Source organism: Notolepis coatsorum (assembly GCF_963971535.1).
Source record: "Notolepis coatsorum genome assembly, chromosome: 5".
NCBI lineage: Eukaryota > Metazoa > Chordata > Actinopteri > Aulopiformes > Paralepididae > Notolepis > Notolepis coatsorum.
In genome coordinates, this window is record NC_140169.1 from 112,512,078 (window position 1) to 112,529,025 (window position 16,948).

The following is a 16,948-nucleotide window of genomic DNA, read 5'->3' on the forward strand; positions in this document are numbered from 1 at the left end:
ACTGACAGCGTAATCCTCTAAGTACTGGGGTGGCTGTCGTCTGCGCTGCGGGCGTTCTACGTTAGGAGGACCGTTTCGTGGAGTGTTCATCATAGGCCATTTTAATATTAATAACACTATATTAATATTACACTAGTTACCCTCCGGCTCGAAGGACCAATTGTAACTGAGGGGTACAATTCCCTGACTGTATTGATAAGTATGGTATCATTAAACCACTACCTCTTGTACTTTAACTTCTGGCCATCCAGTACATGATATAGATATGATGAACACTTTCCCACCTGATGAAACGAAGTCCACACAAATGTATAAATCGAATATTTTATATAGCAAAGGGTATATACAACGTTCACTTAATGACATTTATGATTTGAAATGCACTTGTATGGCAAATGAGTATTCGTAGGTAAATCAACATTGAATGTCCAATCTCTGGTTACGCAGGGAGCAAATATACAACCTGGTTCTTTAGGGAACTATAGCGATGGTACTTAAATGATTATAGCTGGATACACTAAGGGGGGGGGGGGTCCCGCTGGTTGTAAGACAGTAGTGGGGGGGTTAGAAGAGCCGCTGGCGGTATCCCATCTGGCCGACGATTTCGTGGGAGAATTCAGAGTCCTGAACACGATGCCCACAGAACCTCGGTCCGCAGATGAATACAGCTGGACCCTCTGGTGGACGGTAGCTGCCGGTCCACAGATGAAGAGACGTGAGGCGACCTCACTTGGAGTAGAGCGCCGTCTCACCTTGACTCCTCTCCGGGGGGTAGTTCCAACACTCAGCAGTGTTGGCCGTTATCCATGGAATAATCAAAGCACCCAAAGCATGTAGATAATCCAAGCCGTGGAAGGCTCGCCGTCGTCCGGGTAAAGTAATCCAATGTACAGGTCCACTCGTCCTGGCCCGGAGCTCCTCGGATGCAAGCACCACACGTGGTCTGCCCAGCCTGGTTAAGACTCCAGATAACGTCAGGAACGATGGGGGGTACTGCTCACTTTATAACTCTAACCGAACGATGCACCATACATAATAGACTATTATTAGCTTAATAGAAATACGTCCAACTCGACGGTATAGTGCCAAACTATGACAATTCAACTATTAATCCACACGATATCTCAATGCCTATTCTGAGGCCAAGTAGGCCTTACTGCACCACACGTGCGTCGTGGGTGAGGCTTCGCGTCTGTTACTTAGTTGGAGGGTAAAGAACTAATGGACTAAAAAGAAAGTTCTACTTTACTTGCGCCATATATATATGCGCTGTGAACAAATAGTACCATTCGTATTTCGCCAGACGTATTCCTACGCGGAACCGGGCTTGCCACGACATGTTGGTCGGCACGATTGAACTTGAACCAAGGGGCATGGCTGCTGGCGCCAGGTTCTCGTCCAATGGTAGAATGAAACTATTATGGGCTGTTTAGTAGACTAAAGGGATATTCAGTGCATATTGTACAAGGAATATACAGGGGATATCAAACGATATACAAATACTATTAAATATATATCCATAAATAAATATATATATTCGGTTTAATCTGATCCTTCACAACATTATATCTCCATGAAAACTAATCTGATTATCCTAAAACTGGTAATATAGATTCCTTACCTGAGATCAGATGGTATCCAAATGGATTATTCCAATTCCTGATCGCCATTCGAAAAAAACAATCCTTTTATTGATTCACCGTGTATACTGTAAAAACACATCATCCCGCTGCTCTGAGGCTCACTAGTGGAGCTGATCGACCCCGGCTGCGTGAGTGAGAAGTAAAATGTAGAGTCAGGGATTTTTTTTCTCATACATTTTCATTGAGTTCAATCCAAAAGGGTGAATTACCATCTGGGAGACGATAGGGGGCGCTTTTTTCACATCTTAGCGCCTGGAGTGGCTGAATTTCCAACGGTAGACTCGGTTGATGAAATATGATTTCAGATCGCTAATAAAAAAAAAACGAGAAAATACGAGAATTCTCATGAGTGGGCATTCAACCCGAGGGGGGTAAACCCGAGAAAACTCGGGTTGGTCAATCAAAGTGTTAAGGAGAAAAAATGTCTACTATTTATTGGTGACGGCGCAGATGTGTGCTCATATTGAAGTGTTTCCATTTACATAGGCGACACGTGTGAAACAATGGTTGCTGACAGTAATTTTTAACTGTTTTCGTTCCCTCGTCATTGTATTCAACGCCAAAACCGAAATGTCCCCAAACTGCTGCCTCTCGACTCCGCTCGCCATGTTCCAGTGTTGTGTGAAATCTGACTCCAGTGTTGTTGTCACCCCAACATGCATGTGTGATTCTTAGGAGTTAGTAAATCTGCCGCTTGCTTGCTTCGCTTGACACTTCCCAACTGAGCCACGAGTCATTCCTAAACAGATATGTTTGTCTTTCTCTCGAGATCGCCTACTAATTGGTCTCAGTTGTCCTGATCATCGTAATTTTCTGTCCGTGGCACAGAAAGATCCAATATTTATTTACTTTGGAAAAAGGAACAACCACTACAAATGAGGGCACACACTGGAGAGATATATTAGATTAGATTCAAATGTATTGTCATTATACAGTACAGTACAACGAAAAGAAGTTTGGCATCCAACCAGAGCAAATGTAACAGTAAAGTGCAATAGTGATATACAATATACAGGTGATTAAGCTGGGTATAAAATATATAAATCAGTATTACTAGTAGGGGTGGGACGATACATCGATCCAGATCGATATATCGATCTATTATCAATAATCAAATAGGATCGATGCCACGTAAAAAGATCGATTCATATTGCGATACTCTTATTTTGAAAATCCGGCGACGGCGACGTCATTGCCCCGCGCCCAGTGTTGTGAAACTCAAACTCCGTTTAACATCAGTAGCGTCTAGAGCGTCAATAGAGCAAGACTAGTGTGCCTATTCTGTGACCCAAAACATGTCCCTGCTGTTTTATTCCACAACGGGTCCAATGCATCTAACCTGCTTTGCAATCCTCGTCACTCCATTATGCCCACGTCGCGTTAAAGATCGAAGATAACGTTACTTTAGCGTGAGCTAACAAGCTAACCCAGAGCCATAGGCAGAGAGAAGTGTGGACTGGGAGGGTGCATTCTCGGGGATAGCCCCACTAACAGGAGCTTTTCCAGCCAAAATACAGCTCTGTGACAGTGAATAGGATATTAATATCGAGAAGAAAAAAAATGAACCAAAAACAGTGAACAGGAGGTCTATTTGTATTAAAAACAATGGATTGTTTTTCATTTAAATGTCTGGAAGAGCTCAAAAATAAAAATGTCATGATATTTCCATTGCCTTTTTTTTTGTTGATTTAAATGTTACTGATTGTATTAAATGGGCACATAATATCGTCTCATATCGATCGCAGGCACCTGAATCGAATCGTATCGTATCGTATCGTGGCAGACTGTGTGATATCGGATAATATCGTATCGTTGTCCAAAGAATCGATATCGTATCGTGATTAAACTGGTGATTCCCACCCCTAATTACTAGGTGGTGCAGTGGGCAAGGCGCTCACCACCAATGCAGGAGACGAGACGCTGGGTTCGAGCCCAGCTCTCCGCATTGCTATCAGCTTGGCTGGTCGTTCATACTAATACAATTGGCAGTATTAGGGGGTGGGAAGCTGATGGGTGGGGATCGGACGTTGTGGACAGCGACTCCTACAGGTCGGTTGGTGCGCCTGCGCAGCAGAATCAGGAAGCGACGGGGGCGGCATCCCCTCCAAACACAGACCCCCGACGCTGAGAGATCGCACTGTGCAGGTGAAAAGATGCGACTGCTGCTTCCTCGAGTACCGGAGGGGACACGTGATGTAAGGCTTAGTCCACATTGCAGCCGGCTTGTGGGAAGCATGGCCTAACAGCGTTCGAGACAGGGGAGGGTAGAATTGGACGATACGAAATTGGGATGGGAGAAAATAGAAAATGGGAGAAAAGTAGAAAAAAAAAAAAAAAAAAGTATTACTGAGTTTAGTGTTCATCAGATGTATGTACAGAGTTGTAATGTACAGTGATACAGGTATAAATACTATATGGTAGTAAGTCATACTGGCCAGCAGCATAACTAGTAACAGTAGGTAAGGAATATGTACAGATATAGATGTAGTATCTACAGACATGTAAAGATAGAGAGCTGGCTATACCGCTCTGCATTTCAATGAGAGCACACACACACACACATCTCCCGTTGAGAGAAGTGAGAAGTGAACATGATATACTGTATGATAATAAAAAAAAAGAAACGGGGGTATATTTGCAAGTAGCACTGGTGCTACTTTATACGTTTTAGTAGCATTATCTAAAAAAGATTGTTGCACTCTGAATCTAACGTGAATCATGCCAATATCCGATATGTGAATTACATCATATTGGAATCCAATATCAATATTGGATCGGATCAGCCCCATCTAAAAAAAAATAATATTTACAATTTAGTAATTTGAAACTTGTATCCAAATCGACTTACAGATTGTGAACAACATGTCACCAGGAGGGGTACATCTCTGGCAGCTAAGGGTCAGTGGCATTGTTCGTCAAATAATATTGAGCTTGAGTGTTACACTATTGAGCTTGAGTGTTACACTCTGAGTGCAAGATAGGTAGTAGTATAAGAATAGTAGCATAGTATTAGGGTACATAATAGTAAAAAGACAGTAAGTAAGAGGGTTAGTACTTATTTATTTATTTTTCAGATATTATGAAATCCAAATACTTGGGAGTACACTTTACACCGCAATTAAATGATTTATTTGAAAAAAATTACACTCCTCTTACAATTGAAATGAACACAGATCTAGGTAGATGGGACAAACTACCCCTATCCCTTCTAGGAAGGATAAACGTCATCAGGATGAATATCCTTCCGAGATTGAACTTTCTCTTTCAAAATGTACCCTGCTACCTATCTATAACATATTTTAACATATTGAATAAACGTATCTCAAAATGTATTTGGTCCAATAAAAAACCAAGGATTAAATTACTGACTCTTATGAAACCTGAGTCCATGGGTGGTCTAGGTCTTCCCAATCTCCAACACTACTACTGGTCAGCCCAACTTCGAACTATAGTATCATGGTCATTGGGAGGACCAGACTCACACTGGATACAGATAGAAGCGGGACAGGTTGATCCTTTACCTCTAAACTCTCTTTTTTTTATAAAGAATTTTGACAAAATAGAAAATATAAAGCAATATTTCACGGTTGTGAATACCCTATCTGCATGGAAAGATTGCTCGAAAAAGTTTGGCATAACTAAATGCATCTCTGTTTATTCACCTATTCATCAAAACCCTGACCTAAAAAAATATTTTCATTCAACTGATATAAACAAGTGGAGACACTTGGGGGTAACTCAACTTAAAGACCTTTTTCATAAAAACTGGAAATTAAAAGCATTTCAGGAGCTAAGAGAAGAATACAACATTCCTAACTCAGACTTCTTAAAATATATGCAAATTCAAAGCACTTTAAGTTCACTTACTAAAGAAAACAAGTTAAGCTTTGAAATGACATAATTGGAAGAAAAACTAACTACCTCATCCACAATTAAAGGTAAAATCAGTGAACTATATGAAATTCTAACTAATGAATGCCAAACAGTCTTCCCAGCTCTATTAAGATGCTGGGAGACGGACCTGGCAACGAAATTTGAAGAAAACAATTGGCAAGATATCTGTGATCGAACTTTCTTTCCCTTTACAAGCAATAAGATCAAAGAAAGTAATTTCAAATGTATTCATAAATTCTACCTTACTCCTGTAAAAATGCACAAAATCTCAAAAGAAACGTGGAGTTTTAGCAGATTAGATTAGCTGATCTGTTGAGGCTCTTTGTCTGCGTGTAAGTGCCTGGTTGCCTGCGCATGGCTGTCAAACCCTGCCCCCACGGGGTCGGGTCTGGGAAAGGGAGCTGAACACGCAGCGGCCCGGACCCTTCTCTGTCGGAGTAGCTATCGATAAGCGGGTGTGAGCAACTGGGTGCTATAAAATGTCACTGTTTACAATACCGACATTTGCACTTTTATTCCTTATTCCTTATTTACTTATGATTTACCTACTGTCCCTTTATTTTATTTTATTTTACTTTATTTTTATTATTATTATTTTCTTTTTTTTGTTGTCTAATTGTGTGTATGTGGGCAAGTGTATGTGTGTGTGTGTGTGTGTATGCCTGTATGCGCGTGTGTGCGCGTGTACGTGTGTGTATGTCCCAGTGTGTGAGTGTGAGTGAGAGATGGGAGAATGGATTGAGTGGGGAGCACAAGGAAAATTGTTAAAAATTGTTCATGAGAGTGACACTGAACATTCTGTAGATCTGTCGATTGAATGTGAAACCTCATGAAAAATAAAAAGATTTAAAACAAAACAGATATTATGAAATGTAACTCGGAGCCTGACCATGTAAAGCTTTAAAGGTTTTTAAGAGCTATCAGTAAAATCTTTAAATCAATTTTAAAAACTACTGGCAACCAGTGAAGAGAGGCAAGGATGGGTGTATGGTTGTGTGTCCTTGAGCTAGTTAAAAGTCTAGCAGCAGCATTTTGTACTAGCTGGAGGCGGGAAATGACTGTCTGTCTGAGCCCTGACTATAGGGAATTACAGTAATCTAAAATTGACTAAATAAAAGCATGGATGACCTTTTCAAGGTTTGTAAAAGATATGAAGAACCTCATTTTAGCGATGTTCTTCGGCTGGAGAAAACACAATTGTACAGCTCTAGTTACATGGCCATCAAAAGAGAGATTAGAGTAAAAAATCACCTCCATATTATGAGCAGCAGATTTGACATTAGTTGACAGGCTTAGACTGCAGGGATCTCAAAAGCAGAGAGCAGATTAAGGAGGATAATCAGCAGAATCAGCAGAGAGCAGTAGATCTTTATGGGTTGTTTCTGTACTGTGCAGCCTGATTGGAATTCCTAAAACAATTGAGTTATTCATAAAAGAGATTAGTTGTGAAGAATCTGTTTTGATAAAAATGGTCGTTTAGAAATATGTCTAACAAATTTTAAAACAAGAGGATCTAAATTAGGTTTCCTAAGCCAAGGTTGAACTATTGCTTGATCAAGGCTGGAGGGAAATGAGCTTGCAGACAGCAAGCAATTGACAATAGCTAGAATGTTAGGACAGACTGTCTCAAATATTTATTTCAGGAACCTGGTAGGGATGCTATCTAAGGGGCATGTAGAGGATTTTGTGTGGAATGTGGTCTCCTCTAAGGTTGACAAAGAGATGCGCTCAAAATGAGTTAGCAAGGCAGGGGGATCAGAGTAGATACAGGTCTCTGGACTCAGGGGAAATCTGCTGCCTAATCCCCTCTGTTTTATTTATAAAATGATCGAGGAACTCATCACACCTTTCACTGGAGGCTTCTATTAGCTGAATGGAAGGGGGATTGATCACTGAGTCATTGATCTGAAATACAGTAGGGCCCTGGGATTGAAACTGGCTAGAAATTAGGTTAGAAGAACAGGAATTACTAGCATCTTTCACAGCACTCTGATATTTGGACATCAACCCTTTAAGAGTGTCTAGTGAAACCACAAGCTGATCCTTTTTCCACTTGCATTCTTGTTGTAACTAGGACCTTTGACAGGCCGAACAAGATTCAGTCATAGACGATTCAGTAGTAAATCAGTAGTAAAAGGAGTGGGACGGTAAACATGGATGTTAAAATCTGAATAAAAACTCAACTAATGAAAAGAAAAAACGAATTTGAAAAAAAAACAATGTGGCATAATATATCAGAACATTCAGAATAAACTGTGTTTTGTTTCGGAGGCAAATTAAAACATACAATAAAGGGGCCTTACCATTTAAAATAAAGATATAAACCTCAAAGGAAGTGTCTCTATGAATCAGGAGAAGGGCTGTTGTATCTTCCCAACTGGTCACAGGGTCTGCAAACCGGAGGTGAGTGTGTGGTGTGACTAATAGTCTTGTTCCCTTTACGGTTGAGATGAAGATGATCCCTCCTAAAATAATTAAAGTGATTAATGAAGCCAAGACTGGCAGCAATGGAAAAACTAAAAAGACAGCTAGAATTCTCTTCTCAACGTGGGAATGGGACCAGAGTAGATACCGCGTTTTCCAAGACAATTGTTTCAGCCAGTGTTTCAAGGTCATGTTGTAATTGAACTGTAGTTGAATTTGTTCCAACATGCACAATGTCATTAAGGGCAGTTGGTGGTGATCAATGAGAACAGGGTTCAGATCCACAATGTCTTAATTTTCCATTTAGGATTTCTGCAAATCTAATAATGGAATCCCCAACTAGGAGGAGCTCGGACTCACCACTCTCACAGCCACCGCTGTAGACCGGAAAAGATTCCGTTTGGCGTGATCAACGCAAGGGACCGTATCGTCCTCCAACACCGTCCGTGACGCTGACCACCTCCGTGTTACTGACCACAGGAGGTTCAGGCTGAGAAACAGGGTGGATGTTAGATCCTGCGGCCCGGAAGAAAATGTTTGTCAGTGGTTATGGTTAAAAAATGCTAACTCAGAAGTTGGAGAGTGGCAGAGCGTCCTCATCCCCATTGGGGTGGAAGAGAGGGAGGAGCCACCCTTCTTTTTCTCTTAACTGCAAACGCCCAGGAGGAGGCAGCCCTTTGAGCTGAGACAGGGCCGGGACAGCTCTAAAATGTCTCCCCGAGCTTAGTCTGTCGCTGAAGGAGGTCGGTTATGACTCAATGGAAGAAAGTTCCCATTTGATGCTGGAGATCTCAGCTGGAGTAGGCCATCGTTGTCTACCCATTCACTCACATGGTCAAACCACGACTGGTGTTAATAATAATAATAATAATTTAGGACCTGCTCCGAGGTCACCATTTGGCACACATGCGAACCATGCATACAATGCGTATCTGCGATTAACCCATCCCGTCGTCCTTCCCCCCCAAGGGCAGCCGGGAGCAGACAGGCGCCACGTGAGCCGCGCCAGGGGACCAATCCAAGTGCTCCTGTCCGTCTTCGTCAAGGACGCCACAGCGTTAGCGATCTTGTTGTTGTGCATGTTTTTCCATTGGGTTTATCTTATCGGGGGGGGAAACCCTTGCGAGCACGGGGAGAACATGCAAACTCCACACAGAAAGGCCTGGGAGATACCCCACCTGGGTAACTGGCATCATGGAAACCTGGTCCCCAAGCGGTTACCTGACAAGATTCCGACTATGGCAGACTTCTGACTTGTGTACGTTTGAGACCTTTATCGCCCAGTGGGTTTGGCCATGTTTGTTGCGGGTGCACATCACGCTAGAAAATACTAACCATAAAATAGTGTGCATTTAGATCAATATACAGTTTTTGCAGGCATTTCACCACCTGTAGTCAGGTTAAAAAACATCAGTTGTTTGATTTCAGTCCATTTCAGCAGATTTTTTGTATTTATCACATTTGTTATGCTTAGTCCTGCAAGTTAATGACAATTGGAAATTAGCTCAATAGAGAGATAGATAGAAAGAAACAACAATTCATGGGGAAAAGAACTAAGCTAATGCAACCACATAATAATCAGATGAACACATTACATTTTATGTGGGTAAACTATGAACTCCAATCGATCAGAATAGTATTAAACAGTTTTGCTTCCTCAAAAATTGCATCAATCCAATAATAGTTGCTATAATCTACACAATGAATTTCATACCTAATGATTTGATCAGTTTGAAAGGTGGGCAAAGTCTGTGCAAAGTGTTGGTGTTTTTGTATTTAGCTTTTTATTGTTGACATCCACGTTCACTCTGATAGTTGAAAATGAAAATGAATTGGATCAATATGAAATGTGAGCTCATGAAACACCAATTAGCTGCTGCTGCTCAATCACACTTTTGGAATAAAGATATAAATCAATGAGGGATACAGCTCACATGCATGATGATCTAAGATAAGTGGAGCAGAACGACCACTGAATTAATGCGTTGAGCTGAAAACAACTGATTTATTTATTGGACATTTATTGGACAACCATTAGCACAGCAGAAACGGCATACATAACAATAAGTGGGAAACCCCCGAACCCCCCCCCCCCCCCCCCCCCCCACACACACACTTGATAAGCCTATCCAGTTCAAGTTTCAAGTTTCTTTATTAGTTGTCATACAGAAATATAGGATACTTTTGTATGGAATGCTTCTTTCTGTTTTGATCCTGAGAGTGTGCTAGGTAAAAATAGATCATTATAAAATAAGTATAATAAGTATAAAATAGAAGTCAAGTACTTAAACAAGTGTAAACAAGACAAACATTTTCAATATACATATGTACAATATACAATGCAGAGTAGTTGCAATACAATATAAATGGGATGAGGTAGCTTGTGGTGCCACATTGTGGTGGTAAGGTGCAAGGCTTGGCTATGTGCAGTGAGGTATGAGTTGCCAATAAATATAAAGTGTGTTAGTGTCTAAAGTGTGTGATTGATTGATTGAATTGATTGAAAAGTTTATTAACAGATTGCAGAATGGGTACAGTACAGTACATCTCAATACATACAATTGTTAAGGGGATGCAGACCAGAGAAAGACTTTCGTCTTGTTTCCACCAGGGTCCCCCATTTTCAATTCATCATAACATATATGACATACATGACATACAGATAGACAGTACTGCTACATCTATACATTTATGACATATCAGATTTGCAAATACAGTACTGTTTGTGATACAAAAGTGTCCAGAAAAGGAGTGTATATACATTTGGCGTAGAAACTGTACATTGGAGGAGGTTGGTGGGGTGGGGTTGGGTGGGTTGGGTGAGGGCTGTACATTGGAGGTGGGGGGGGGGGGGGGTTGGGTAGGGGACACACACACATTTTACACTGTACATTGGAATGTTGACAAAGCCTTACTTGGTCCTTTACTGTACAACTAGGTTAGGACATTTGTAGGGGCCAGTTTCGAATTGCAGTCTCACGTAGGTGTTTTTTGAGAGTGTTTTTGAAGGTGGGTAGTGATTCACATTCCTTTACAGCTTTAGGCAGGGCGTTCCACATTGATGTGGCATAATTGCGAAACGTGTTTAGTCCCTTGTTTGAGCCGAATCTGGGTTTTACATGATTTGTGGAGCTCCCTCTGGTGTTGTGATCGTGGTATTCACTGACCTTTGGGAAGTATTTTGACATGTACATGGGTACCTTGGTCGCGTAGTGTATCTTGTAGACCAGGCCCATTGCAAGTTGCTGTACTCTGTCGTCTACTCTAAGCCATCCTAGGTTGTCAAAGTGGGCAGGGGTGAGGTGGGTTCTAGGAGTCAGGTCAAGTAGTAGTCTGACTAGCTTGTTTTGAGATGTTTGTAATTTGTTTTTTAGTGCCTTTGAGGTGCTTTGGTACCATGAGGTGCAAGCATAGTCGTAGTACCCTTGAATGAGTGCTCCTGCTAGAGTCTTCAGGGTATTCTTGTTTACCAGAGAGGAGATCCGGTACAAGAATCGCGTTCGTTGGTTGACTTTTTTTATTACATTGGATGCCATTTTGTCACAGGAAAGATTAGCCTCTAGGATGGAACCCAAGTAGGTAATTTCATCTTTCCTTGTGACAATATTGTCACCCACTGTAACCGAGAAGTCGTCAGTCTTGCTGAGTTTGTTATTTGAACCGAAGAGAATGGACTCTGTTTTGCCCATGTGTAATGATAGTTTGTTGTCGGCGAGCCATATGCAGATTTTGCCTAGTTTGCCTAGTGTAAAGTGGGTGCTACAGTGAGTTGTTTATTTAAAGTGGGTGTGTACGTGTGGGTGTGTGTGCTGTGAGTGTGTTTGATGGTTTGTTACATAGTGTTAATTGTCATTGAGCATCCTGATGGCCTGGGGATAGAAGCTCTTTCTGAGTCTCTCTGTGCTTGCCATGAGACTCCGGTATCGCTTGCCTGACTGCAGAAGTTCAAAGAGGCAGTTGTTTGGGTGGCTAGAGTCTTTTATTATTCTCTTAGCCTTATTCTTGCAACGCTTGTTGTAAATGTCTTGGAGAGTGGGGAGCCCACCTCCAATTGTGTGTTCGGCTGAACGGGCCACTCTTTGTAGTCTGCTACGGTCTTGTGCAGTGCTATTCCCAAACCAGGAGGTGATATTGCCAGTCAAGATGCTCTCTGTTGTGCATGAGTAGAATTCTTAAGGATCTTCTGACTCACGTTGAACTTCATTAGGCGCCTAAGGAAGTAGAGGCGTTGTCGTGCTTTCTTGACTACACTGTCAATGTGTGTGGTCCATGTCAAGTCCTCGGATATGTGGACTCCACACTGGCAGAGGTCATAGTTCAAGCCCAGGTTCAAGTTGAGGACATGTAGAAGGATGCTTTTGACTAACTTCAGAGGTTCAACTATGTTCATTTGAGATTTGTTGGAATACATATATATGCGTACTCATCTACCTTTTTGTGCAGGTAATTCTGGAAATGTGTTCTATAAAATTCAGAAAACTGGGACACAGTGACACACTGTTTTCACGCGTTTTCTTACGGCAAATGCAAGAGATGTTGTATTTCTTGTGATAATAAAACAATAAGAAGAAAATGATAATAACTGATTACTGATAACATTTTGTGTTACTGCCTTCTTCCCATGTAGAGCAGTATTCCTAATGTCCTCTGCCAACCTTGACCATGTGTTATTGCTCCTCCCATCCAGACGGGGCTCCAGCGCTGGTGGGAACAGGAGATCCCTGTTGTGGAAGCAATCATGAACAAAGGGGAGCTCATCACACACAACCTGACCGAACTCATCAAGCCTGAGTCGTATGAGGTGCGGCTTACCCCCATCACACGATTTGGAGAAGGCGACTCCACTATCCGCATCGTTACATACAGCGGTGAGTATATCTCAGAGAGATGTATAGAGCGTGCACTTCTGAAATATCCTGTTCCTCATGGCAGAAAGCCATTTGTGTCAGATATCTTCTTCGACTACGCGTTGAGGGGAAATGTACTGTTCCTGTGTATGTATTTCCCCCTAGAGGCTGTGATTTATTCTGCAATGAGGTTACTGATACTTTCCACTTAGGTACTTACTTACGCCTTTTACCCCGTTTGGGGCATAGGCCGTCAACAAGGGTTCTCCAAGCCTCCACTTAGGTAGTTATGTGGAAAATTCAGTGTTCCAACCACCAATGAATCTCAAATAAGGAAGAAGCAGTGTTGTGGTGGTGAAGTTTCCTGAATTTGCCTCCAATAGCGCAGTAGATGTGGGAAGGAATGAATGAAGGATTTGCCATGGGGTTCTTGGGACATGCCTACATGTTTTGGTACTTTATCAAAGAGTAGATCGTAGTTTTCCGTAGATCATCATAGAAGGGACAGTAAAGTAAGAAGTCGGTTTCACTCTCTATTTCACTAAGCTCACAGTAATGACAGAGCCTCTGATCTTCCTCAGTTCTAGTGTACCAACCTGTTTCAATATGTAATGACAACATCCCGAACAAAACTGTGCACAGAGAGATCGCTGACTCTTGGGATAGATCATACACAACATATTTTTCACATTCATACTATTTTAAATGTTTTAATAGGTTTATGACAGATTTCATTGACCCATTTACTTTTATACTTCATCATAGGAAGTTCCCTGATCATCCACACATCCACCTTCTGTCTGTGGTTGTAGAGATGCTCAGGCCTGTGCTCATGAACAAGGTTGAGCATTTCATGATCATTCACCTCCAACTGAGAGATCCCACTTGTTTCAAGATTCAAGAGGTTTATTCATCACATACATACACAAGACATATAGTGAAATGAAGGTGGCCATGCCCGCTTCCAATGTGCAAAAAATACAAATAATAATAGAATAGAATAGAATAGATAATAAAATAGACATGATAGAAGTACTAAGATAAAATACAATACAATGATAAGCTTAGATAATGAGTCCTATGTACACTACTATACAATATACAGTTTTTAAAGTGACCTTTTCTTGTGCTCGTGCTGGAATGATTTGGCTGTGCTGTGCAGATGGGACCCGCCCCCCTCTAGCTTTAATCTCCTTGGTTGTAAACCCTGACAGATTGTGATTACAAATTACTAGTCTTGTGCACATCAAAACTTCAATCTGGCACTAATGGAGATTTCCAACCATATAGTTTACTGTAGACTCGTTGTCGACCCGATGGAATGCCAACGTTACAGACTTGAAGAAGATGATGAGAATAATAAAGATGAAGATGATGTACTATACATCTATGGAATGTATGATGATGAGGTCATGAAAGTGATGAGTAAAGGCAATCGGGAAATTGAATTTGAAATATTTCTCAAGGTGCACCTACTGTAAATGTCTTAAACACTGCAGAAGAGACAGCTGCAGAGTCATTGATCCAATCTCCCACTTAACCAATTCACTAATCAACCTTAATTGATTAAGTCAGGCATGTCTAATGCTAGCCTGAACTGAAGGAAAGTCTGTACACCTTCCAGTTCAAAGGTTGATGACCACAGTCGAATTAGCAATAGGGATGCCACAGTGAGGACATTTTCCTACCGGTTATAAAAACCATTTAAATACGGGCGGCTGGGTAGCGTAGTGGAGATTGCGCTCGTCACCAATGCAAGAGACTCCGGTCTCGAATCCCGGTGTCAGCATTGCCTGCGGCTTGGGCCAGTCGTCATACTATCTCAATTCACAGAGGTAGCAGGTGGAAGTCGATGGGTGGGGATTGGACGTTGTGGACAGCGACTCCTACAGGTCGGTTGGGTGACGCCTGCACAGCAGAGACAGGAAGTATCGGGGGCAGCGTGAGCCTCCCACGCATTACTCCTCGCCACTGAGAGTCCGCGCTGTCTGGTGAAAAGATGCGACAGGCTGCCTCCTCGTGTACCGGAGGGGACGCGTGAATATTTTAGGCAACCAACTTGTGTTTAGCGTTTCTCTGATTGGCCAATACGCCCATGTGACCACGGCAGCGCGAGAGAGCTGCAGCGCGGAAATAGGCTGTCTATTGCCTCGCGCTGCAGCGCGGAAATAGGCTGTCTATTGCCATTCTCTAAGACAAACTCTAACCTTAACCAGCTCCTTAACAGCGCCTAAACTTAACCCTTCTAACCTTAAGCAACTCCGAAACAATGCCTAACCTTAACCAACTCCGAAACAATGCCTAAACTTAACCGGCGAAAGAATGCATGTTAAAAAATATTGCCATTCTCTAAGACAAACTCTAACCTTAACCAGCTCCTTAACAGCGCCTAAACTTAACCCTTCTAACCTTAAGCAACTCCGAAACAATGCCTAACCTTAACCAACTCCGAAACAATGCCTAAACTTAACCGGCGAAAGAATGCACGTTAAAAAATATTGCCATTCTCTAAGACAAACTCTAACCTTAACCAGCTCCTTAACAGCGCCTAAACTTAACCCTTCTAACCTTAAGCAACTCCGAAACAATGCCTAACCTTAACCAACTCCGAAACAATGCTTAAAGTTATGCCTAAACTTAACGGCGAAAGAATGCGAATGCACGTTAAATAGTCTTAATTTTCCAGCAACGGGCCGTAGGATCCACAGCAATGCAGCGCTGCCAATTGAGCTAGTTCTGGATAGTAAAAAAGGGCGGATTACTGCTACATGCTGCTGCCGCGTCGCCGCGGGGGCGTGGCTAGACGCAAGTTGGGCGTGGTTAGACACAAGTTGGTTGCCTTTAATATTTAGGCGGAGGGGACACGTGATGCAAGGCTTCTATCCTCACTACAGCCGACCAGTGGGAGGCATAGTCTAGCACCGTTCAAGACAGGGGAGGGGAGAATTGGCAATACGAAATTGGGATGGGAGAAAAATAGAAAAATAAGGAGAAAAAGTGGATAAAAAAAAAATATAATGTAAATACCCATAATAAATACTGGTGTTACCGGTGACACCGAAAATACGCATACTGTTGTGAAGGGCCAGATTAAACCGAATATATATATTTATTTATATATATATATTTAATTGTATTTGTATATTCTCTAATATTCCCTGATATCCCTTGTATATTCCTTGTACAATATGCATTGAATATCCATTCTAGCCTACTGAACATCCCATAATAGTCTCCATTCTACTATTGGTCGAGACCTTGGTGCCAGGCTGCCATACCCCTCAGACCCAGTTCAAACGTACCGCTCGACATGTACGAACAAGTCCTAGTTCCGCGTAGGAATTTGGCTACCGCACCACTAATGGGACTATTTGTTCATAGTGCGTATATATACTGCGCTACTAAAGTAGGACTTTCTTTTCAGTCCAGTTTCTTACCCTCCAATAGAGTCACAGACGTAAAGCCTCCCCGCGATGCCACGTGTGGGAGTAAGGCCAAGTTCGCCTACCATCGGTATTGAGACATCGTGTATATTAATATTTGAATAGTCATATTTGGCACTATATCGTCGAGTTGGACGTAGTCTATTAAGCTAATAATAGTCTGTTAATATATAGTGCTTCGTGCGGTGAGAATACTACCGTAGTCAGTACCCCATCGTTTCGGGCAGAGAACTGGCTGCTTACCCAGGGTGGTTGACCCTATGTGAAGCTGCACCCGAGGAGCCCCAGAGCCGACGAGCGAGTGGACCTGTATACCGGATTATTCTACCGACGACAGCCCGCCTTCCCAGGCACGGATTATGCTTTGGATACTTTGATTATTCTATGGATAAAGACCCCCGACACTACCGTGTGTTGGAACCCCCCCCTGGAGAGGACACAAGGTGAGGAGACGCTCTGCAAGACGAGGTCTCTCCACATCTCTCCCCCGTGGACCGGAGAGAGCCGGCCCACAAAGAGTCCACCTGCTTTCATCTGTGGTCCAAGGATCGCCGGCGCATTGAACGGCACTACAGTGGGTTCTCCTGGGATACCCTTGGCCGGACGAGGCAGCTGGATTCTACCCCCCCCCCCCCTCCTACTCCTGTCGGCTTACAATCGACCGGATTAACCCCCTCTAGTGTATCCAGCCTATAAT

At 42.4% G+C, this 16,948-nt stretch overlaps 1 protein-coding gene across 1 annotated transcript in view; it reads left to right on the forward strand.

Moving 5' to 3' along the window:
* Positions 1 to 16,948, forward strand: part of LOC311228905 (MAM domain-containing glycosylphosphatidylinositol anchor protein 2) — a gene marked incomplete at its 5' end in the record, with an annotated part of 580,884 nt that overhangs the window by 489,912 nt on the left and 74,024 nt on the right. Inside the window, one exon of the mRNA XM_084314863.1 lies at positions 12,649 to 12,829. Coding sequence (XP_084170989.1) covers positions 12,649 to 12,829 — 181 coding nt within the window. The remainder of the gene's footprint in view (positions 1 to 12,648; positions 12,830 to 16,948) is intronic.